Genomic DNA, 23,512 nt, shown 5'->3' on the forward strand with positions numbered 1-23,512 from the left:
GCTGTGAAATACGAATAGGAAAAAGGCAAAGCAGGCTCAAAACTTTAAAAGGGTATAAAGAAAATTGTCTTAGAAGTAATTTTAAAAAAGTAGTAAGAATCATAACAAACCCTTCAGAACACTTCTCCTCCCCCCACAACCTTTTCTTTCCCACTGACAATGTAGAGAAACCAAACTAAAATTTCCAGTCAGTTTGCCACCTCTAAAATAGTCTTTCTTCAGTTCACTTAAGGAGAGAAGTCCCTCTTGTTAAACTTATGAAGACTTCTCCACAAGAGGAAAGAAAACAGTTCTCTTGTGACTCTCAATTTTGTCATGAATAACAGCCACCATGGAACTCTGCCATGGTGAAGTCCTTCCCATTGCCACAAGCCTTCCCACAGCTTGCCAATGGGCCATGTTGACTTAGGGGGGTATTGTTTTAAAGATGAGCTGTTCAAAGGCAGAAGTTCTCATTATCTATCTCTAAAATCATCTTCATCCCTGGGAAAAGAGACTGTCTTCTTCCGGGGGGCATCTCATCAGTCTTCTCCCTCTGTTCAAACTTCTCATGGGATCACAGCTACTTCAACATCTTCTTGCTTTATCATGGTGGCCTTTACTCAATATCAATTTGAACACTTTCATCTCCCCATAGTTTCATGTGTTATGAGGAAAAAGAGTTTTCTCTCCATAGCTTACAAGAGGATTTCAGCTCCCAAAACAAGGCACCTCCTCACCCCTCCCATCTGGGACTTAACTTCTTCCTCACTGACCTCGATGTTTTCGTGTTGTTCCTTTACATGCTTGTATCTTGTTCCTTTCTCACACTCGAGGGAGGATTGAAGCACTGAAAGGGTTAACATCCCACCTAGGGCCTACCTGACCCACCGGTAACTTGTGGCGGGGAGCTGTGGCTGGGCTGTGCCAGGATCGGCCTCATGGTTGGTCTTTGGTTCTCTCTGTGCTCAATTCCAGCTGCAGGGCCACTCTACAGGGGCTGCAGGTGTCTCTGGTCTGAGCTGCACTGCGGGGAGGGGACTGACAGTAAGATCTTCACAGCCATGGCCAGCCCTGCTCCGGCCAGGGCTCCGCAGCCTCCCCTCCCGCCTTCCTGCTTGGCAGCGGCTGGGGCTTGACCCAGCCAGAACGGGGCTGAGGCAGGGGGGCCAGCGGGTGGCCTGGGGAGGGGGAAGGAGCCAGGCCTGCAGCAGGGCCACTGGGCCCAGCCTGGCCAAGATGGGGGCTGGGGCTGGGGCTTGCCACCTCCTCGCTGACCAGAAAACAAAGACGACCTTCCCGGGTTTTTTCGTCTTTAACATGCGTGTTTCATAGAGGCGTGTCCAGCTTCTCGGTTGTTCAACAGACTTTCAGTTACACATCCCAAATGCCTTGCTTCAGTGCCATTCAGAACTGTAGCCTCACCTGCAGCATCCCAAGGACGGACTAACCAACTAATTATAGATGCATCAGGTCATCAAGTGTAATTCTTCCTTTGGCCATGAAGGCCTTTCAGGGAAAAGGACTCAATATTGGCTTCTGATCTTGTGCCAGTTGCTTTGACTCCTGATTTTATGTCAGGAAGCATTCAGGGTCCTTCTTCTCTATCATCGTCATCAACCACTGGTCGATTGGTCTTGTCTGTGCACTTTCAGCTTCTTGTGCAAGTAGCAACAGCCATTGGTGGAGGCTCACTGTCGGGTTTAGCTACTGGCTATGTAACTCAGGTATTGGCTGCAGCCTGAGTGACTGGGATAGCTGCTGATTTATCTCCCTGTCCCCCTTCTTCTCTCTGCTGTCCTAGAGTATCTAGCAGTGTGCAATAAGCATATGCCAGGGCCCAGCTTACGCAGTGATCTTTTTCTCCTTAGGGTCATCATGGCACTTCTCTTTCAGGTATTTCCCCACCTCAGCTGGGTTCTGAATTTGTTCACGGGGAAAGCGCCAGACTATAGGGTCAGAAAATTCCTTCAGGATTTGGCCTATATCCTCCCACTTCCCACACCACTCAGGATTTTCCACACCTGGGTCTACTCCTGGCTCAGGGGTCGCATCAGCCCCTCTAGAAATCTCAGCCCTCATTCTAGAGAAGCTGCAGACTGTATAGAGGAAGCTTATCAGATTAAATACCAGAAAGATGGTCTCTTTAACATTCAGGGAATACTGAACATTCTCCAATAGTGATGTAACAGATTCAGAGGAGAAGAAGGAAAGCAAAGGCTGAAAAGCCTCATCCCCTGCTCCATGGTTCATAACCATGAACCATTCATACCTGGAACAGACCTGAGCAGCTTTATAAACTTCCTACAAGTCATTGCCACCAAGCCCAGCAGGATAGCTATTCTAGTCCCTGCCCCTCTACTGCAAAAACTATGTATTAGGAACAATACCAGAGGTATTTCTTGATAAGAAAATAAACCTAGAGGCCATAGAGGTATTAAGATCTGAAAAAAACCTAGGGACTAGAAATGCATGCAAGCCTCCACCCCAAGAGGCATGATGAATTCAAACAACATGGCTATTAACTGCTTTATACCAACACAGAGTAATGGCAACCAAAATGCCATCAGACCAGGGTTTTTTCCACTCTCTCTCATCTCATGTTGGGCACCAATAATTTCTCCTGGTTTAGGGCAAATTTGGGAGAAAACCTCCAAAGGGGGCCCCTCCAGAAAGCAAACCCATACGGCCCCTTCCCCTAACCAGTTCAAGAAGGATTCCTTGGAGATAAGTGAAAAGAACTTGTTTATTTAACAGGGAAAGCACTCCCCAGCACACAGAATGAACAATACCAGATGACCAAACTCATTCACTGCTCTGAAGAGATGACAAATTCAGAAAGTCTCTCTGGTGGGTGGTTGCTCTGCTTTCAGTCCCTCTGGCACTGGGAAAGGCTGCAGAGTGGGCCCCGACAGGCTGCAAAGTGTTCTCGGTGTTTTCCCAGGCTCCAGTCTGGAGCAGGTTCGAATGGTTCCAAGAGGGAAAGAAAAACAGTCCAGGGAAAGCTCAGACTGCCCCAGCTAGCTAAACAAACTAACTAAAAAGCAAAAGGTGCAAAAGGAGCACTGTGTTCTGCCCCGTCTGTTCCCAGACATCAACAGTTCAGCCAAATGTGGAGGAGTGAGTGAGGCTGCTAACAAAAACTCTGTGCTTCTTCTCCCTGCCTTTGCTCTGAGAGCCAGGGTTGAAGGCACAGAATAGAATATCCAGCATAAATAGAACACACGATTGGGGATACAAGCATCATAAAGTCACCCTAGGGCATTGGGAACCAAGATTACAACATCCAGAGGTGGGGTTGCAGGATGATGTCATGCAGGGCGGGAACATGGAGGAAGGGGTGTCCGAGGGAAGGAAGGGGCTGTGGGACTGGAAGGGGTTGGAGGAGGGGATGGGCGGGCAGAAGGGATTGTGGGAAGAAGAAAGGTAAGCTGGGGGGCCTGCCATGTGCCTGCTGCCATCTTGGATCCTGACCACACGGTTGCTGCCATTTTGGGGATGGGGGGTGTTGTGGTTTGAGCAGGAAGTGAGTTTCTGAGAAAGCTGTGGTCAAACTAATTAGATTTGAAAATTGGCACCTGATGTGGCCACTGGGATTTGGATACGCCTCTGAGAACACACAGGGGTTAAAAGCAGAGGATTCCCAGAGGGGCTTTCTCTTTTGAGTCCGGTTGGTGAGTGGATCTGACCTCTCCCCTGCCCAGCTGCGTCTGGGTGGGGCAGGGGAGGCCATGCGGCCTGTGGGAAGGGAGGCCGGAGCCCTGCAAGGTGCAGGGGTGGAGGAGACCTGGGATGTTTGGGCAGCCCCCCACTCCGGGAGAGAGTGATAGAGACTGTGCTGGCTTGAAATTTGATATCTTGTGCTGGCACCATGGACAGGAGAAGAAGGGGGGGCAAGGTGCCCCCAGCAGACCGTGGCTGAGGTTTTAACCCCTTTGGTGCTGTGACAATGGAAGCTGTAAAAAACATTGATCCTCCCCAGCTGAGAATTGAGCGGGCATGGAGGATGGGCAAGTGAAAAGAAGGTTTGAGTGAGTGAAGAAATGCCAGCAGATGAGAAGCACCCTAGATGGAGGAGATGATTGCAGTGGCCTTTTGGCTGGACTTCCCTCTTACATGGCCACGGGACACAACCAATTTCTTCCTGTAATGTAGACACTGCCCCTTGGGGGAGGTGCTTGTCCAGAAGCCAGGAGTGACAAAGCTTTTATAAGAAGTAGAGGGAACAGAGACTGATGGGGAGGGTGTGGTGGAGCCCTCTGCCTTCAGTGGAGAAGGATCTCTGTTCATGAGGCCCCCAGGCCCCAAGGGAGTAAAAATATGGGGGGACAGGTGTCCCAAATTGTGACAGGCGGCCACTTCTTGGAACTGGGCAAGGCATTCTTAAAAGGACATAAGAAGCAGTTTGGATCCATGGCCAGTGGTGAGAGCACTGGACATGGAAGGAAGATGGTCACCACGGCAGATTCTCTTTGGGCGGATGCCACGTGTGACATGGAAGCACAGGATGTTCCAACTGTGTTTCCTGGGGAGGCCCATGGGGCAAGAGGGGCACTCGTCTCTCCTGATGAACTGGGGGAGGTTGTGTGAAGGATGGTATTGGACTGAGAATTGAGTGTTAGAGGGGATTGAGTGTTAGAGGGGTGGGGGGAGGAGGAGTGTTTTGGAGGGGTTCCATTGTGGATTGTTGTGTGTGTTTTTTGGGTTGTTTTTTTTTTTCTTCTTTTTGTTTCTATGTTATAGATTAATAAAGTGTTGTCTTTTCCCTCCATTCCCAAGTTGGAGCCTGGTTTGTTCTGTTTCCTGGTCACATCTCACAGTAACCATTTTGGAAATATACCTTTCATGGGGGCACTGGCATTGTGCCAGGGTCAAACCACGACACCGTACATCCTGGATTGCCCCATCCCGGGGGCAAAATCCATCCCCTGTGTTTGTTGGTCTCCACATGGTTGGTGGTTGTCCCTTTCTCCCCTGTGTCCAGGTCTCTCCAAGGGCCTTCAGGCCTTCCAGGGAGCCAATAGCTCTTCCCATTTTGTACTGGCTGTGCACTGCTCAGGATCCCTGCCAGTCCTGTGTCCAAGCCATTTATGGAGATGTTGGGGAGCACAGGGCCGAGGATGGAGCCCTGCAGATCCCCACTAGTGACCGGTGCCAGCCTGATGCCACCCCAGTCACTGTCACCCTTTGTGCCCAAGCCTTGTGCCCATTGTCACCCATCACATGGCATCTTTATCCAGCTGGGGCTGGGCAGTTTGTCCTGAAGGATCCTGGCAGAGACAGTCTGCAAATCTTTGCTGGAATCCCAGTCTTTTGGGATTTTTTACTGGCTTTCCTTGATGAACCAGATGGGTCACCTTGTCTTAAAAGGAAATTGACAAGCTATTATTTAAACACAAAACTAACTTTATTTACAAATAAACTATGTACAGCTATAGTTGGTTTGCCAACCATAATCCTCAGAACAAAGTGATGTCCAGGTTCAATGATGTATGACGAAGTGCTGACCAAGCCTGGATCCAACCACACGCAGAGCCTTCTCTGAGAAGAACCTCAGGAAGTCAGGAGTCCTTTCTGCACCTTGTGAATCAGCGGGAGGGTGTTCCTGCTCAGTCTTGCCTGAATGTGCCACTCTGGACACAAGAGGCCCCCAGCTCAGCGGTGCCAGCACCACAGAGAGCATCGGGACCCTGCTGGTGATTGCTGCTCCCTCAGCCTGCTCAGGATCAAGCTGGTCTGAGCTGCCAGGCAACAGATGAATTCACAGCCACCTTTCTCCAAGGCCTGAAGTTCTGTGACCAAAACAGAGCCGAGCTGAGTTCCTGTGTTTGCAGAGACCCCCAGTCTCCCAGCCCTCGCTCCCCACTCACCTCTGACAATCAGAGCAGGCACCTCCGTGCTTTGGTCCTTGACATGCCGCATGATGGTCCCTGGGCACAGAGCTCTGTCAGCCCCTGCTGTTCCCCAGCATGCTCCCAGCAGCCAGGGCCCACCAGTAGCCTGGATGTGGCACTGGGCAAGGGCTGGGGGAGACAGGAGCTGCCCAAAGTGGCAGCCTGGGCTGGGGCTTACCAATGAACCTGATAGTCGAGTCTCGCACGCATTCCTGAGGGTCCTTCAGGTACTTCAGGCTCTGAAGAAGGTACTGCTCAGCCCTGCTGCTGTCCTTTTTCATCTGGAGAGACCATAGAGGTGTGAGCATTGGCACATACCCTCCAGGTGGCTGGAGCAGCCCCTCCTGCCAGCACCTCCATCACTAAGAGCCCTGTTCCCTCCCACTGGGTGCAGGAAGGGGAGATGGGCCTGGAGATGAGCCTGGAGAAGAGCCCTGTTCTTGAGCCAGGAACAAGGATGCAGCTCCAGGCTGTGGGGTCTCTTCCCTAGGCCCAGCTGCAGAGCCCATGGCCTGGCACAGTCCCTGGGGTGCATCCTCACCAAGCACTCAGCCATCTTCCAGGTCTGTTGTGTCTTCACCACATGCTTCATCTCCTTCCACTTGAGGAGCTCTGCGATGGCAAGGAGGGCATTCCTGGAGGCCTGTGGAACAGCAGAAGCTGGGAGATGACTCCAGGGCCTGGGAAAGGTGACTCTGCCTTTAGGGAGCTGGGACACGCCCCTGCCAAAGCATCTGGGAATGGCCCCTAGGTACAGGGATAGAGGCTCAAATCCCTGCTCTCCAACACCTTTGGGGACCACACAGCACACATCCCACACCTTGGTGGTGCTGGGCTGGGGCTGAGCCCTGCTGCAGTAGGCAGGGCAGGGGTTGGGAATGGCCGTGCCAGCTTGTCCAGCCCTGCTGCACTGATTCTGCAGGGACCCTTCCCAGGGTCTGTGCTGGGGGGGCTGCCCAGTGCCCCGGAGCCCCAGGGAGTGTCAGCCACCCCTCTCTGTGTCACTGCTCATCCTTGACATCAGTACCTGGCCCACTTTGGGGGCCTCGTCGTTCATGTGAAGGATGAGCGGGGCCAGGACAGTGTGCACGAAGTTCTTCATCCACTTCTTCTCCTTCCCCACCACTGTCCTCACCAGGTCTCTGAAGGAGCTGATGCAGCTCTCCCGCACCCAGCTTTCCTCCTGGAAGGAACAAGGAGAGGTGAGCTTGGGAAACAGCAGCTCCCACCCATAATGAGGGGTGTAGCAAGAGCCTGAAGGAGAGATGTGGGACTGCAGGAGGCTCTTCAAAATGCTGTTTATTGTATCCAAGATGTTACAGCAGTGCAGGGTCGTGGGTGACAGAGCCTGTGCTTACAGCTGTCAGCTCCAGCTGTAGGCAAGCCTGAAGACCCTTTAATTTTGGTTCCAATGCATTATATACTTTTCTTTGCTGAGCATCTTAATACAGAAGAACCAATCTATAGCTTAAGCTTTACCTATAGCCTATCATAACTACTATAATTACCATATTCGTGTTACTATTCTCCAATCACTAAAAGTTAGTATGTTACAGTTTAAGTTAGAAGTTGTTTTCCAGTTTTCTTGCAGTGGAGAATTTTGAGACCTTTTTTCTGCTTGCGACGTTGGCAGTCTTGTTTGCCTGTGCTATCTTTCTGCTTGGTAAAAACATCTTCTTGTTTGAGGTGGGTTTATCCTTTGCTCTAAGTGATAAAAATCCCCTTCTAACTAACATACCCTTTGCCTTCTTAGTTATCCAGTAGGAGTGGCTGGGCAATTCTTTTCTTCTGTATCAAAACTTGCTTCCATCCCTATTTCATTCTCAAGTTCTACATTCAGAAATCTTTCTGCCAAGCATCCATATCTGTGAGACTTTCTTGTCAAACTTTCATCCTTCCCAGCAGGGTGTGACAGCAGCTGAGGTGAGGGGCGATGCTCGGGGGCCAGATTGCAGAGTGGGGAGAAGCAGAATCCATGCCGGGAGAGCCCAGGGGAGCGGAGCCTGCCCCGAGTGCTGCTGTCACAGCCCAGTGCCCCTCTCAGGGCTGGGGCTCACATTGGCCTCACCTCATCAAAGTGGTACCAGAGTATCCTCGCCACATCCGCAGCAATGGAACTGGCCTCGGTCCTCTTCAAGCACTTCATCATGTTCTGGAGGACCATCAGGGCCATCATCACCAGAGACGTGCAGTTCTGCCGCAACAGGTTCATCAGGTCTGGCAGCAGCACCTTCATTTTTCTCGCCTGCAGGAAAGACAGTTTCCATTTGGTGAGCAGGCCCTGCCAGTCAGGGAGGCTGTTTGGAGCCGTGAGCCCTTGTCCTGACTCCCAGGCCAGGGTTGAAAGGCTGGCTTCCCCGTGTGTGCCCCTGACAGCACCCTGCTCACCCTGTCCTCTCTGTTGGACAGTGTGATGAGGGCCCTGAGCAGCAGGGAGGTTATCTCTCTGTCTGTGCTGTTGGCTGAATACAGCAGAAACCTGCAGGTTTTGTACAATGGAGCGAATTCCTCCTCTTGCACATCTTCGGAGGCCAGCAGCTGAAAGAAACCCTGCAGTGAGCAACTTTGCCCCTGGCAAAGCCAGCAGGGCTCCTCTGCCACAGCTTCTGCTTCCCCCCACAGCCGAGGACAAGGGCACCAGAGCTTTTGCTGCTCACTCACAGCCAAGTAAGAGAGGCAGTCGTTTTCAGCCAATGTCCGGAAAATGCCATTCTTCAGGTCCTGGAGTTGGACACGAAGCTCCTTCAAGACCTTCTCTACCGTCTGGGGCACCGAGAACATCACCTCCCACAAACTGAGGGCATTCCTGCAAGGCAGAGCACTGTCAGCAGGGCCTGGGCCAGCGCTGCAGGATGTGGGCTGCCTGGGGATCCTGCCCAGGCAGGCAGGAGATGCCTGAGGAGCAGCGTGCTGCCTCTGGGCTAGCTCTGGCAGGCCCAGCCAGCTTTGGCTGCTGCAGGCCTGAATGACCCCCACCAGGGCTGGAAAGCGTGGTGGGATGGGGGGCCTGGCTCCTTGGTGGGGTCCTGCAGTGTTCTTGGGTTTGCCAGCCAGAGGGTCTCAGGGTCCCTCTCCCCACAGGGGCTTTTGGCACCAGTACCTATCTCCTCGTGGGGCGATCTGCAGCAGTGTTGTGACCACCTGCCCAGGACTCCTGTCAGCCACCAAGAGAAGCAGGCAGTGCAGGCTGTGCTGGACTTGGATGTCTGTGACCACCCCAGTGTGGTAGATGTGGCTCACGATTTTTGGCACCTGGAGGGACACAGGTGAGGATGGTGCTGCTGCTGGAGCCGAGCTGCTCTTCCCATCCCTCTCTGCTGCCTCAGGGCGGCTCCAGGTGCCCAAAACATCTGGATTTGGGAGGGATGGAGGGAGGCAGGAAGCCAGTATGGCAGGGCAATCCAGACACAGGCCACTTACATCCGTCAGCCACCAGTCAGGCTCTCTCCCAATCACCTCCAGCATGCTGAGAGCCACCTGATGATTGCAGGGAGATGAGTAGCGGAACATCGTAATGGTTGAGAGGATGATGTGTGTCCTCTCAGAAGGTCCCAGGTATTTTCCAACAGCCTGTGGCAGGAGGGAAAGGAACCCTGCTGATTCTGGGCCCCATTGCTTACACAAATGCTGTGGACAAGAGTCCCAGCAAGGGGAGCTCTCGGTACCTCGATGAAGTCCTTGGCATTGGGAGAATGAAGTGAGGAGCTGATCCCATCTTCCCAGTGTGCTTGGAGCTGTGCATTGTCCTCTGGCAGTGTCACACCTGAGGAGTGGGGAAACTTGGACACATCAGTGAGACACAGCTGCTGTGCCAGCAAGCCAGCCACATCCTTGCTGGAGTTCTGGATGCTAAGAATTTTAGACTTTCTGTGCTAACAGACTCTGACCCCCAGGAGAGCACTACATCTGACCTGAGGCCGTGAAAAAGACTTCCAAAATTAATTGATAGCACTGGGATTACAGGTGTATAGTTAATTAGAAATGTGTAATATCACAGGCTAGAAAACTTCAGAGTTTAAGGTTTTAGAATACAGAAATATATATAGGGCAAGGCAGAAGTTTTAGGGCTGAGACAGCTTGTTCTTCTTGACCTTCTTCCTTCTCCTTCAGAAGTTTGAGTAGTATTTTGTAAGTGGACAGAAAAGTCCGCATTGCGGACTTCAAGTGATTAGTTATTAGCTTGAAAGAGAAAATAATTTAGGTGTCATTTCTTAATTAGATATTTTAGCCTTAAGAGACCTTGTAACAAGAGATAACCATTTTTTGCCTTGTTAATGAAAGACTACTGAAGTCACTGCCTGTGAGACTGTAACGTTGATAAGTTAAACACAAGTCTTAAATGAGTCTAAACATGAACTATCATCTCAAGTACCTTCAGTCTTGATCTCAACAGACAAAAAAAAAGCTGAAAACCAGCACATCCTGACAGAGTTTGGGAACTGGGAATTGCTGGGGAGGAGTTGGCTGCAGCAGGAGGTGGTGCACGGGTGTAAAGGGCAGCCTTCCTCCAGTGTCTCCAGCCAGTGCTGCTGGCCCAGGAGGCTGCGAGCCCCTGGAGCTCTGCGTGCAGCCCCCAGCTGCACTGTGGCTGCAGTACTGGTCAGGGGGAAGGGCCCGTGGGGCTGGCGTGTGGCAGGGAAGGACACAAGCTCTCCGGGGCACCTGGGGAATGGGCGGAATGGGGCTGAGTCCTGTGTGGACGAGCAGCTCAGCTGCACAGGACCATCAAGAACTTGGGACAGAGAATGTGGGGAAGGAATAGAGATGATAGCTGTGATAGCCGTGCTGGGGACATGGTGGCACCTGCACCAGGCACAAGGGTCCATCAAAATGCCAGGGAAGACCAGCAGATAGATCAGGGGGTGTCACTGTGCAGGGGGATGCAGCCAGCACAGCTTCTCTTACGTTGCTGCTGAGAGATGAAATTGAGGAGGGCGTAGAGAGCATCCAGAGCCACATGGTTGGTCTTTTCTTCCTCAAATGCCATGAGGATGAGACATCCAAACACCTTCCCAAGGACTGGGATCTGGATCTGTCCACAGGCATCATCTCTTTCCTCATTTTGACCAGTCTGGGGGAGGCAGGCAGAAGAGCAGAATGGCTGAAGAAGAAGAATGGCTGAAGAAGAGCAGCTGAGGCCAAAAGCCTGACCCACACAGTGTATCCCAGGCTGGAGGTGGCTCAGAGCTTGGTAAGGCCCTGCAGGCCCCATCTCAGAGAATCACTGGACAGCAGCCCCAGCAGGGAGAGCTCCCTCCATGCTCCTTGGGCAGTCCCATCCGACAGAGGGCTGGGGCAGAGCCGGCTCCTGGCTGGGAAGCCCAGGGAAATGGAGGGACCAAGACCTTTCAGCTCAGAGCCTGAGCCCAGGCTGGCCTTGAAGGCACCTGGGAGCTGCAGCTCTACTGGCCATGGGGACAGGGAGATGGCTGGAGGGTGCCTGCTCCTCACCTCCAGAGTGGAACAGCTGGCCAGCCAATGGCTCAGGCTGCAAATCCTCTGCAAGGCCCTCTCCCGCACAACGGCTCTCTCAGAGCTGGTGAAGGTGAGCAGCACCTGGGCACAGAGAGGCTGAGGTGAGCCCTGGGAGCAGACACCAGCTCCTGTGGGATCAGCGTGGCTCTCTCCTCCTGGGCTGGACTCCTAGCATCCTTCAAGGCTTCCTTTCACCTTGAGCTCAGCCTCAGGAGGCTCCTGTGCCTGGGACAAAGGCCCCGGGCCAGCCTTGTGGCCAGGCAGGTGCCACTCTCTGCAGCCCCTGTACTCCAGCTGAGCCCCAGGGCAGGGCAGCGCCCTCCCTGCAGTGTGCTCTGCCTGCTCACAACTGGGCTGAGGACCATCCAGCCAGGAGTGGGCAACCCCCCCAGGGTAAGGAACAGTGCCCACACCCCCACTCTTTGCACAGGCCAGACCTCCAAGACGTCCTGCAGCACCTCGCCAGATTTGAGCACCACAGCCTTCAGCAGGATGTCCATGGCATCCACGGTCTGCAGGGAAGACAGAGAGCAATGGCAGGGATTCTGCTGTCCCTCCCACCCTGGAGACTGATCAGAATTCCCAGGGCAGGATGCCCTCACTGCCTGGGAGATCCAGGGACAGGCAGTGTCCTGCATGCACTAGCCTGTGATGCTGGACATGGCCGAGCCCTGGGAAGGGGATGGAAGGATGAAGGTGGGAAAGCAAAGCAAGAGCCTGCCATGCCTTGGATCTCTGATCATGAGGCAGCATGCGGTGGCCAAGAGCAGCCCAGAGGGCCTGGGGTTCCTGCAGCTCACCCAGCACTTACCTGAGTGTAGAGGGAAGCCTCCAGGCCCGTCATTTCCTCTTCTGGAGGAAGAAGAAGAACACTCTGAAAGGAGGAGCTGATCAGCTGTGTGTTGTCCAGCAGCTCGGGCAGCACAGAGCTGCAGAGAGAGAGGTTCCAGTTGGATACTGCTGATGGCAGCAGCATCTCAGGGCCTTGTGCAGGTGGACACAGAGCGTCCCTCAGAGGCACAAGCAGGTACCTCAGTTGGGTGATGGCCAGCATGGCAAGCAGCTGCAGCTCTGTGCGCATCTGCTTCTGGGGCTCCTCGCTCAGCAGCGCCTGTGGAGCACAGCTGGTCTGGGACCTGGCAGCTGCCAGCACCCAGTGCCACCAGCTCCTCACCCTGCACAAGCACTGCCCTCACAGGGTGCTGGGGCTCCCCAGGTGTGCCCTCACCTCGATCTTCTCTGCCAGCCCATGTCTGCGGCAGAAGCACTCCAGGCCTGCTAACGAGCCACGGTTCGTGGCACTGCTGCACAGGCTGCGGATGCTCTCCAGGAACTGCAGCTTGTCATCCTGCATCTGGCAGCAAAGGACAGAGAGACCATGGGGTGTCTGAGAGGGGACACATGGCCAGCAGGACCAGAGCCCTGGGGGAGTACAGGGCACAGCCACCAGCCCATGGACTGCATTTACCGGGCAAGAGAGCCTGACAAAGGCCTGGATGAATGCCATGGCTTCCTGCTCCTCCTCACACACAGCTAACCCAGCAGCACCTGACAGAGAGAAGGAAGGGCTGCAGAGAATCTGGCAATGGCAGAGAGCAGGGGAAGATCTGCCCTCCACCCAGGCCTGTGCCTGTTCTGCTGGCATGGCCTTCCCAGGCGGATCCTGGCTGGAGGGTGCCCAGCAGAGGAGCTGCCATGCTGGAGCACAGCACGGAGGGGAAAGCCCCAGAGCCTTGGGCTGAGGAATGCACTGGCAGAGGGACAGCAAAGGTGCAGGGCCTCATGGCATCCCTGCCTGCTGCCGGCCCAGCCGCGGCTCACTGCCCTCACCCTAGAGCAGGAGTTGGGGCCCCTCTGCTCACTCCCTCCTTGGCAGAGATTGTGCTGGGGCTGGCATTCAGCCCTGAGCAGCCTCAGCCTGAGGCATCACAGCCAGCCCTGGGCTGCTGTGAGCCAGGGAAACAGGCTGGGCTCCCAGCCCTGCCCAGCCCAGCATGGCCTCTCACTCACCCGTCTGCAGGGGCTGCACCATTGTCACCTCGTAGGGCTCCACTGGGGAGCTGCTTTCCTGGGGAGCCCCGTCCTCCTCCCAGGCCACCCTGGGCTGCCTCGGGGCTCTCTTCTCCATGATTTGATAGAAAAGGCTGGTAGCGGAGAAAAGGGAAATAAGAATCGTTTGGGAAAATCCTCAGCACCACGGGGCTGCTGAAGAAGCAGGGAAACTCTGGAGCTTGTGTGTAGAGGCTCCTGGCCAGCTCTGTATTCCCAAACTATCCTCTTCTCTCCCTGTCCAGCTGGACACTGACCACAGGGGCAGCAGTGGGGTGTCACAAAGGGCTCCCCTGTGACACAGCACCTGCCCCCAGAAATGGATCCAGGTAACCATTGACATGGAACCTGCCCCCAGCAACGGGCAGGGACCGGGCAGGGAGGCTCTGGCTGTCCCTGGGGGCATGGGCACAGCTCAGTCCTGGGCACACTAAGTGCTCCCAAAGGACTTCCAGGCCCCCTTTGCCCTCCTGTCCCCTCCGCACATCCCTGGTGTGCTCCAGCATGCCCCAGAGCCCTGTGTTCAGACACCCTCACATGCCCCCAGGATGTCCCTGTGTGAAAAACAAGGTTCACTCTCCTGTAAAACATTCAAAGTTTAATAAAGGGCAAGAGGAGACAAAGACAAGAAAGCAAAGATTTACAGCTGGGTGCGTCTTGGCACTTAGTCAAGAGCACCCCTGCTATTTTGGAAACACCCTTTAGGTACCATTTCTACTGCATCAGCCTATTCATAAACAATTATGCATAGTAAACTTTTCCCAAGCTAGTTTACATATTCCAAGAACTGTTTGAAATGGCTCCTCCTCAGGTCCGCCTTTTTAGAGCATGTGGATTCCTTGGCTGTGGTTTTAGTCCTTTTCTATCATCACCTTCAGTTCTGGGCCTTTCATACTTTCTGCTGATGGCAAGTGTTGATAGTTGACATATCTGTACAGGTGTCCTCATCTTGTGTTCTTTGGGTTTTATCCCATTCAAGCAGGCATTTTAACACAAGCATACTTATATCAGCTATTTCTAAGTTTTAGTAAACAACAGAAATAAAAACTATATCTTTATAGTCATGTTATTTTAACACCACACATACAGAATCCCTTTTAATATTTGTGACTTGGTATTAATTCCGATGCCTGAGCACTTCTGTTTGTTAATATCTTGAAAACTGCTTGGAGTCTTATCATAGAATTCAGCACATAAATTGGGGTTAATAATGAGTTAGATTGCTGTGCTGGTTTTACCTTTTTGTTTACTAATTGTTTTTTTTCCCCGAATCTTGGACTACACCCCTAAGGGCAAATGGGAAACAAATCCATCTCTCTCCTTTTGGATATTCAATTCCCAGTCTATAAGCACTTTTTCCTAAGTTTCTTGCAATCCAATATTTTTTCCTGTTTTGCCTACAGGTACTTAATTTGGATGGGTTATAACAGTGCCTGTTGACATGGGGGTGTGCAATAAAAGATAAACTTTGGTTTCTTTCTATGTAATGCTTTCAGTAGCATTTGTGATGCAATATTGCCATTATCCTGAAAGGGAAAAGACAAAAGATGAGTGACAGAAAAAGGAATAACAGAGGTCTGGTATGGCTTATACCCCCACCTCCCATGCCCATGGGGTTGCAGCCTGTTGGAACCCTGGATGCTGAGAATTTTAGATTTTCTGTACAGACAGACTCTGACACCCTGGAGAGCACTGCATTTGACCTGAGGCCGTGGAACAGGCTTCCAAAATTGATTGATAGCACTGGGGTCATGGGTGTGCAATTGGTTAGAGGTGTAGAATATCACAGGGTGGAAAATGTAGAGTTTGGGTTTTAGAATATCGTAATAAATATGAAGCAAGATGGAGGTTTTAGGGCAGAGACAGGCTGTTCTTCTTTACCTTCTTTTTCCTTCTTCTCCATGCATTTGGGTGGTCTTTTGTAATTAGACAGAAAAGTCCACCCTGTGGGCTTTGAGGGATTAGTTATTGGGTTAAAAGGGAAAATATTTTAGGTGTCATTTCTTAACTGGATAGTATAGCCTTAAAAGACCTTGTAACAAGAGATAGCAAGCCATTTTGTGCCTTGCTAATGAAAGACTGAAGAACTCATGGCTGTGAGGCTGTAACATTGATAAGAAATAATAAACACCTGAGTCTGAACGTGAACTATCGTCTCAAGTGCCTTCATTTCTGACCTCGACAGAGGTAGAAAAAGGAAGCTGAAAACTGGCAGCAAGCCATTGCAGGTGTATTTGATCTTCTCGGTGGCAAGTACAGCAGCCAACCCCGTCTTGCCCTCTTTTTCCCTTGTCACTTCCTTTTTCCTAATTTCCAGGCAAATAATTTTTGACATTCCTTAACTGTTTCCCTCCATTCCTCAGGTATCTCCCATTCAACAGGCACTAATAATTCCCATCTACAAAGCAAAGTTATTATTTCAGCTGTTTCTGGTGTTTGGATAGCAGGACCAATTAGGTCCAGGTGTACCGTAACTTTCTATAAAAGCAATGGGTCTCTTAATAATGATATATAGAATAAAGAGATTGGTCAGCCTTCTGTGACTCATAGAGTCAATGCTAATTGTTACCAGTTCAGGCACGCCCTGCTGCGACACTGACACGACACCAGGCAGCCACCAAATCCGCTCTGTCACTGCCCCCCACAGCTGGACCCCCATTTTGTACTGGCTGTGCGCTGCTCAGGATCCCTCCCAGTCCTGTGTCCAAGCCATTTCTGGAGATGTTGGGGAGCACAGGGCCGAGGATGGAGCCCTGCAGAACCCCACTAGTGACCGGTGCCAGCCTGATGCCACCCCAGTCACTGTCACCCTTTGTGCCCAAGCCTTGTGCCCATTGTCACCCATCACATGGCAGGTTTATCCAGCTGGGGCTGGATAAACACTTTGTCCTGAAGGATCCTGGCAGAGACAGTCTGGAAAGCCTTGCTGGAATGCAGATTCTCCACCTACACCCCGTGGGCAGCCAGGGGGTCACCATGTCCCAGGAGGAATCTGAGGCGCGCTGGCTCTGACCGGGGCCGGCGTCGTCCTCCAGGGCTTTGCAACAGCTCCCAGGAAAATCTTTTCCAGGATTTTTCCAGGAAGTGAGACTGAAAGGCTTGTACTGGTCCCGTGCAGCTCCTGTACTGGTCTCCTATTGGCCTGTGCTGATCTTTAATGTTCCCTTACTGGTCCCGGTCTGTTACGTACTGGTGTACTGGTCCCATCCTGGTTCCATATGGGTCCTCACTGCTCTCATCCTGATTCCATACTGATCCTGCAATGGCCCACTCCTGGTCCAGTACTGGTCCCACACTGGCCTGTACTGGTCACATTCTGCTCCTGCAGTCACCCACAGTGCTCTCATACTGGCCCAGTGCTTGCCTGTAGTGGCCTGTACAGCTCCTTACTGGTTCCCATACTGGTCCAGTACAATCCAGCACTGGCTCATGCAGGGCTCTGCTGGCCCCATGCTGCTGCCATACTGCTCCACAGTGTTTGTACAGTGCTCACACTAGCCCTCACACTGGGCTGTACTGGCCTGCACTGGTGCCACACTGGTTTGTGCTGTTCTCTACTGGCTCCTACTGGTTTGTACTGGCCTCTGTTTGTCTGCACTGGCCCATCATGTTCCAGCAGCAGTCCCATAAAGGTCCTGTATTTGCTTGGCTTGGTCTCTACTGGTCCCACACTGCCCTGTACTGGTCCTACATCAGTCCAATCCTGGTCAAGTACTGGTCCCATCCTGGTGTCATACTGGTCCCATGCTAGCCCTACTGGCTGCATACTGGTCCTGTATTGGTCTAGTACCAATCCCTTCCTGTTTCCATACTGGTTCTTACTGGTCCCATACTGGTTCAATACCAGCCCTTTTAATCATTTTGGAAGCAACTGAGCCATTTGGAGTGGGAGTGGAATAATTTTGGAGCTGCTCCATTTTTAGGAGGTATTGAAAAATTTTGAGTAATTGTGTAAGTTTGAGTGATTATTCAGAGCTTGAGGCAGGTTCTCTACAGGAAAAGAGTTTGGTCTTTGGGACCTTTTCCTCTTTTTTCCCTGTTATGTTTTAATCCCAGAACTGATAGATGAACAGAAGGAATTTGAAGTCAGCACCTGGAAATTCACTCTGGAAGAGATAATTCCCATTGCTGCGCAGTACAGTGAGACCAGAGAGGTAAATCCAACGTGATCAATGCATCTTTCCCTTCACCTGTGTAAAATCTGAGGTGGTTTTTGGGATTTTCCCAGTTCCAGTATCTCATGCTGCTTATTCAAAGGGCCTGGCAATTCAGGCTGACGAATTCCCACATCCTAGAGAGCTGCAATATTCCTGTTTAATCCCAAAAATCACCCAAAAGAAAGACTCCAGAGGAGATTTAGGTGTAAAATTGTGGATCATTTCAGAAAGCACCAACTGCACCTAGAGCAATCCCAAAGGTACCGGCGGGCAGGTGGGCACACACAGGTGTGATGGAGCAGGGCGGGATCAGGCCAGGAATCAGATCCTGATTTTGTGATTTACAGCAGGATTTCTCCCCTGATCCCAATTCCCAGTGTTGTGGTGGTGCCAGGTGTGCTGGTGGTGGGTCTGGGACCCTCAAACTGGGATCTGGGACCCCTAAACTGGGGTTTGGGTCCCTCAAATTAAGGGTTCAAGTTCTGGCCTCCCAAACTGGGGTCAGGGACCCTCAAACTGTAATCTGGAGTCTTTAAACTGGGTGTGGGACTCTCAAACTGAGAACTGGTACCCCCAAATGGGGGTCTGCAGCCCTCCAGCAGGATCTGGGATACTCACACTGGGGTCTCAGCTCTCCAAAATGGGTCTGGACCCCTCCCCCACCTGGAGTTTGGGCCCCTCAAAGAGGGGTTTGGGATTCTCCATCTGAGATCTGAGATCAGGGACCCCTGAGATCAGGGACCCTCAAACTGAGATCTGGGACGCCTAAACCGGGTCTGAGCCCTTTAAACTCTTGTCCCAACTATGGGCTCATTCCCCAGGTGCAAATTCCCACATCAAGGCAAAGGATTTTTATTTTTCATTCCAGATACTCAGGGAGGAGATGGGAGTTCCTTACAAAAGGCCCATCCCAGACGGAGCAGCAGAACTGACACTGGTTTGGAGTAGGGGCTCAACAGGTCAGTGGTCACATCCCCCCCCTTTTGTTGGTTCTAAAGTGGCTGGTTTTGCATCGAGTGCAAAACCTGAGGGTTTTGAGGGTGGCACCCTGAAAAACTGGAGGGACATGGGGGAGTGAGGTAGGGGTTTATTTGGGTGTACAAAGAGAAAAGGGGGAAGGGGACACCTCAGGATGGAATTTTGGGTCCACCTTAGAGGGGGGAGGTGAGTGAGAGGACCCCAGGATGGAGATTTGGGATCCCCAGGGTGGGCTTTGTGGGGTCTGAGGGGAGATTTGGGGATCCCAGGGTAGGATTTGGAGGGACCCACAGTGGATTTTTGGGATTCCAGAATTGATTTAGGGGTTCCAAGATAGATTTTGAGGTCCAAAATGGATTTTGTGGGTCCCAAGATGGATTTTGGAGTCCCAGAATGTGGGAAGGTCTCAGGCACTGGTGCCTCTGGCAGATAGGAGGACTCAGTGCCAGATTTTACAATCCCCTCAGCAGGGGGACCTTTGGGATTTGAGGATTCCCAGGGTGGATTTTGGAGTTTCACAGTGAGTTTTGCTCTCCCTGGGATTGATTTGGGCATCTCAGGTTGGGTTTTGGGGTTGTGGAGTAGGTTTTTGTAGTCCCAGGTTGGATTTTGGGGGTTCTAGGGTGGGTTTTCAGGGTCCTGGGATGGATTTTAGGGTTCCAGCCCCCACAGTGCAAAGTCCAGGGCGGGGGCACTGTGGGTCAGACACCCCATGGACACCACGTCGATGTGGGGCCCCAAGAACTGGGGGAGGGTCTCCAAAACGATGCCCCCACTGGCCTCCACCATCACCCCGGGGTGTACAGCCTTGACCTGCGCCGCCGCCGCCTGCAGCTCCTGGGGGGGACACCCCGTGAGCAGGGAGCACGCCCTCCCCAAAATTTGGGGACACACGGGACATCAGGATGTACAATGCTCGGGAGTCCTGGCATGCAGCCAAAGACCCCTGCGGCTTTGAGTTCCACCCATGGAGCAAATTACCAACTTTATATGAAGAATAACGAGTCATAAAATTTTAAGCAGCATAACAGCAGTTGTCACAGGGTGAAAGGTAGAATTTGGAAGAATTTTACTATGGGGGTCCAGGGGACAAGATGGAGGGATTTGGGCGTTCTCCTGTTCTTCTTCCTTCTTCTTCCTAGCCTCCATCTTCTTGGTGATGGTAGCACCCTAGGATTGGTGTAAAGTAGAAAGTCACTGTCCAACATAGATGATAGGTAATGGAAAATAACTGCAAATAAAGTACATGTAGTTTTTAGTATAAAGAGATTGCACCGCCTCAGGGCAGAGTATCGTGCCTCGGACTGACCTGCTGAACAGATCTCGGCAGGCCAGACAGAAAATGCTTTAGATAAGAAATAATAAACAACCTTAAGAACGCAAGCTGAAGACTTCTGACTCCTTCTTTGACAGCTGGGTTGGAAAAAGAGACTTTTAACACACCTCGGGCTCACCTTGACCAGAGGAGATCCCGAGAGGGCAGGGGCACGAGAACAGCACTGGCAACACCAAGTGCTGCTGCTGCTCCTGGGCACAGCTGCTGTGCCAGCACTGATCTGCCCCAGCTCTGCACACAGACATCGCTGCTGCAGCTCCAGAGAAGGCAACAAAAGGGCATCTCTGGTGGGAAATACTTTCTTTCATTTAAAACCACTGAAAGTGCAGCCCCTCATTGACGCAGTCTGTGGCCACAGGGAAGGTGGAGAGAAACAAAATGAGCAATGGCACAAACAACGGCATTTCTTTGTGGACAATATTAAGAAGGAAAACAAAGAAATAGGGCATCCAAAATGAAACTAACAAGGCAGTATCTAAAATTACTTCTATTACAAGAGATTTGCAGAAACTGACCAGCAGTTCAGTGTTTCTGAAACCTCCACTCATCACTCTCAACACTGCAGCCTTGAGCTCCTGGTTCCTCAGGCTGTAGATGAGAGGGTTCAGGGCTGGAGGCACCACTGAGTACAGAACTGACACCCCCAGATCCAGGGATGGGGAGGACATGGAGGAGGATTCAGGTAGGCAAAGGCTGCAGTGCTGAGGAAGAGGGTGAGCATGGCCAGGTGAGGGAGGCAGGTGGAAAAGGCTTTGTGCTGTCCCTGTTCAGAGGGGATCCTCAGCACAGCTCTGAAGATCTGCACGTAGGAGAAAACAATGAACACAAAGCATGCAGAGGCTAAAAAGACACTAATCATGATAAGCCCAAGTTCTCTGAGGTAGGATTTGGAGCAGGAGAACTTGAGGATGTGTGGGATTTCCCAGAAGAACTGGCCGAAGGCATTGCCCTGGCACAGGGGCAGGGAAAATGTATTGGCCATGTGCAGCAGAGCAGTGAGAAAGGCAGTGGCCCAGGCAGCTGCTGCCATGTGGGCACAAGCTCTGCTGCCCAGGAGGGTCCCGTAGTGCAGGGGTTTGCAGATGGACACGTAGCGGTCAAAGCACATGATGGTCAGGAGGAAATACTCTGCTCCAATGAAGAAGATAAACAGAAAGAGCTGTACAGCACATCCTTTGTAGGAGATGGTGCTGGTGTCCCTGAGGGAATTGTGCATGGCTTTGGGGACAGTGGTGCACATGGAGCCCAGGTCACTGAGGGCCAGGTTGAGCAGGAAGAAGAACATGGGTGTGTGCAGGTGGTGGCTGCAGGGGCAGAGCCCCAGTGTTTCACAGGCAGATGAGAGCTGGCCCTCAGGAAGCCAAAGGAACCTGGACAGTCCTGGCAGATTTTGTCTGGGAGCTATCCTTGGATATAAGGAATTTTGGAGGCAGATTCCCAATTGTGGCCATAGACACCTGGACTTCAAAGATGCTTTTTACAATGGAAAGAAAAACACATCCCTCCAGTGTTTTGAAGGCAGGTAAGAGGTGGCCCCCAAGATGCCAAGGCCATCCAGAGCTGTCTTTGCTGGCAGGTTTCCTATGGGAACAGTCTTCAGATATAATCAGATATAGAGGTAGAATCCCAATTTCAGCCATGAACCCCTGGAGGAGAGGGAGAGTTCTTTCCCACTGGAAGGAAAGCACAGAACTCCAGAGTTTTAGGGGAAGATGAGAAGCAGCCCTCAACATGCCATCTCAGCTGCACCAGTCAGGCCCAGCCAACCAGACCTGTTCCATGTTCTTGGATCCTTGGGGCCCTGCAACATCACAATTGCCCTTTGGTTCCACGAGGCCCCGTGGTATCACAAGAGATCTTTGTTTCCATGAGGCCCAGTGATATCACAATGGTCTACTTGGCTCTGCAGTGCCACAATGGCCCCTTGCTTCCATGAGGCCTTGCAGTGTCAAAATGGTTTTCCTTGGTTCCATGGGACTGTGCAGAGTGCCACAATGGTCCCTTGGTTCTATTGGGCTCCCCAGGATCACAATGGCCCCTTGGTTCCACAAGGCTTGGCTGTGGCACACTGGCCCCTTGCTTCCTTGGGGACCCATTGGTGTCACAATGGCCCCTTGGTGCCATGGGGACCTAGAATGCCAGAATGGTCTCATTGCTTCCACGAAGCCCTGCAGTGTCACAGAGAGCTCCTTGGTTCCACAAAGCCCTGCAAAGCCCCTTGATTCAACACGGCCTCAAAGTGTCAGAATGGTCTCCAGGATTCTATGAGGTCCTGCAGTGTCACAAGGGCACCTTGCTTCCATGAGGCCCTGAAATATGGAATGGCGCCTTGATTCCATTGGGCTCCTCACTGTTACATGAGTTCTTAGTTCCATGGAGCCCTGCACTGTCACATGGCCCCTTGGTTCCAAAGGGTCACAAACTATTGTAATGTTCTCCATGATCCCATGAGGTCCCTCAATGTCACAATGGACTTTTGGTTCCATGAGCTTTCATAACGCTCAACAGCAGTCTCCTTGGTTCTGCAGTGTAATAACTGACCCGTGGTTCCATGAAGTGCCTGGCCTCCCACAGCTTCTCAGGGACCTTTTTCCCCCTCAAGGTCCCTAATAGCCCTTCATGGCCCCTCAGAGCCCCTTATGGCCCCTCAAATCTCCTCATGACCCCTCACAACCCTTCACAGCTCATGGCCCCTCATGACCCATCACAGCCCTCAGAGCTCTCATGTCTCCTCACAACCCCTCACAGCACTCACAGCTCCTCACAGCTCCTGATGGCTCCTCACAGCCCCTCACAGCCCCTCATGGCTCCTCATGGCTCTCATGGACCCTCACAGCTCCTCATAGCCCCTCATAGCCCTCACGGCCCCTCATAGCCCCTCACAGCACTCATGGCCCATCACAGACCTCATAGCCCTGCACAGATCCTCATAGCTCCTCACGTCTCCTTACAGCCCCTCACAGTCTCTCATGGCTCCTCACAGCCCCTCACGGCTTCTCATGCTGCGTCATGGCCCCTCACAGCTCCTCACAGCCCTCATAGCCCCTCACAGCCCCTCACAGCACTCACAGCCCCTCATGGCCCCTCACAGCCCTCACAGCCCCTCATGGCCCCTCACAGCCCTCACAGCCCTTCATGGCCCCTCACAGCCCCTCACAGTCCCTCATGGCCCCTCACAGCCCCTCATGGCCCCTCACAGCCCTCACAGCCACTCATGGCCCCTCACAGCCCCTCATGGCCCCTCACAGCCCCAGGCCTGGGGCTCCTCCCAAAGGAGAAGGGGTCAGGCCCTGCTTGTTCTCCTTTGATTTTGGTCCCTTCACAGCGACCAGTAAAGAAAGGCTGAAATGGAGCCTTTCCTCAGCGTTTCCCTCAGGGTTAATTGCGGGCTGAAGCTCTGTGCTGGCGCTGGCCCCAGCACCAACATCCCTGCAGCCGCCAGGCCTTTGCTGTCCCCCCGTGTCCGTCGCTGTCCCCGAGTCCCGCCTGGCTCTGGCAGCAGCAGCAGCCGCAGCGCAGCGGGCGCCGGCCCAGCCCAGCCGGGGCTCCCGGGCAGGAGCAGCAGCAGTGCCGGCCCCTTCCCGCCTGCTCCTGCCTCGGCTTCCAAGGGCTTTTTCCAGCTGAATCCTGGAGTAGAGCAACCA

General features: G+C 52.6%; 1 protein-coding gene and 2 long non-coding RNA genes across 3 annotated transcripts; all 3 read right to left on the reverse strand.

The window, feature by feature from the left end:
* Nucleotides 1-5,370: 5,370 nt before the first annotated feature.
* Nucleotides 5,371-6,217, reverse strand: LOC135287435 (uncharacterized). The gene is made up of 3 exons (XR_010351115.1): nt 6,052-6,217; nt 5,850-5,909; nt 5,371-5,771 (listed from the first exon to the last, which is right to left on the reverse strand). It is a non-coding gene; the product is annotated as an uncharacterized LOC135287435 (long non-coding RNA).
* A 638-nt stretch (nt 6,218-6,855) lies between these two features.
* LOC135287300 (uncharacterized) lies at nt 6,856-13,680 on the reverse strand. The gene is made up of 14 exons (XM_064400649.1): nt 13,359-13,680; nt 12,817-12,896; nt 12,577-12,702; nt 12,160-12,459; nt 11,786-11,860; nt 11,325-11,429; nt 10,779-10,944; nt 9,539-9,636; nt 9,294-9,443; nt 8,974-9,125; nt 8,535-8,679; nt 8,262-8,411; nt 7,942-8,118; nt 6,856-7,056 (listed from the first exon to the last, which is right to left on the reverse strand). Exons 1-14 carry the CDS (start codon nt 13,474-13,476, stop codon nt 6,856-6,858), a joined length of 2,043 nt encoding a protein of 680 aa, XP_064256719.1. The 5' UTR covers nt 13,477-13,680.
* Nucleotides 13,681-19,586: 5,906 nt separating this feature from the next.
* On the reverse strand, nt 19,587-22,927 carry LOC135287448 (uncharacterized). The gene is made up of 2 exons (XR_010351129.1): nt 21,641-22,927; nt 19,587-19,702 (listed from the first exon to the last, which is right to left on the reverse strand). It is a non-coding gene; the product is annotated as an uncharacterized LOC135287448 (long non-coding RNA).
* Nucleotides 22,928-23,512: the final 585 nt, after the last annotated feature.

Source organism: Passer domesticus, chromosome 29 (assembly GCF_036417665.1).
Source record: "Passer domesticus isolate bPasDom1 chromosome 29, bPasDom1.hap1, whole genome shotgun sequence".
Classification (NCBI taxonomy): domain Eukaryota; kingdom Metazoa; phylum Chordata; class Aves; order Passeriformes; family Passeridae; genus Passer; species Passer domesticus.

What these genes read in the sequence shown, in the direction of transcription:
- LOC135287300 (XM_064400649.1), bottom strand. Translation starts at nt 13,476, where the DNA reads ATGGAGAAGAGAGCCCCGAGGCAGCCCAGGGTGGCCTGGGAGGAGGAC. An exon ending in ATGCCAAGGACTTCATCGAG is followed by an intron (nt 9,444 to 9,538) that starts GTACCGAGAGCT and finishes CTCCTGCCACAG; the next exon opens with GCTGTTGGAAAATACCTGGG. An exon ending in TCTGGTACCACTTTGATGAG is followed by an intron (nt 7,057 to 7,941) that starts GTGAGGCCAATG and finishes TGTTCCTTCCAG; the next exon opens with GAGGAAAGCTGGGTGCGGGA.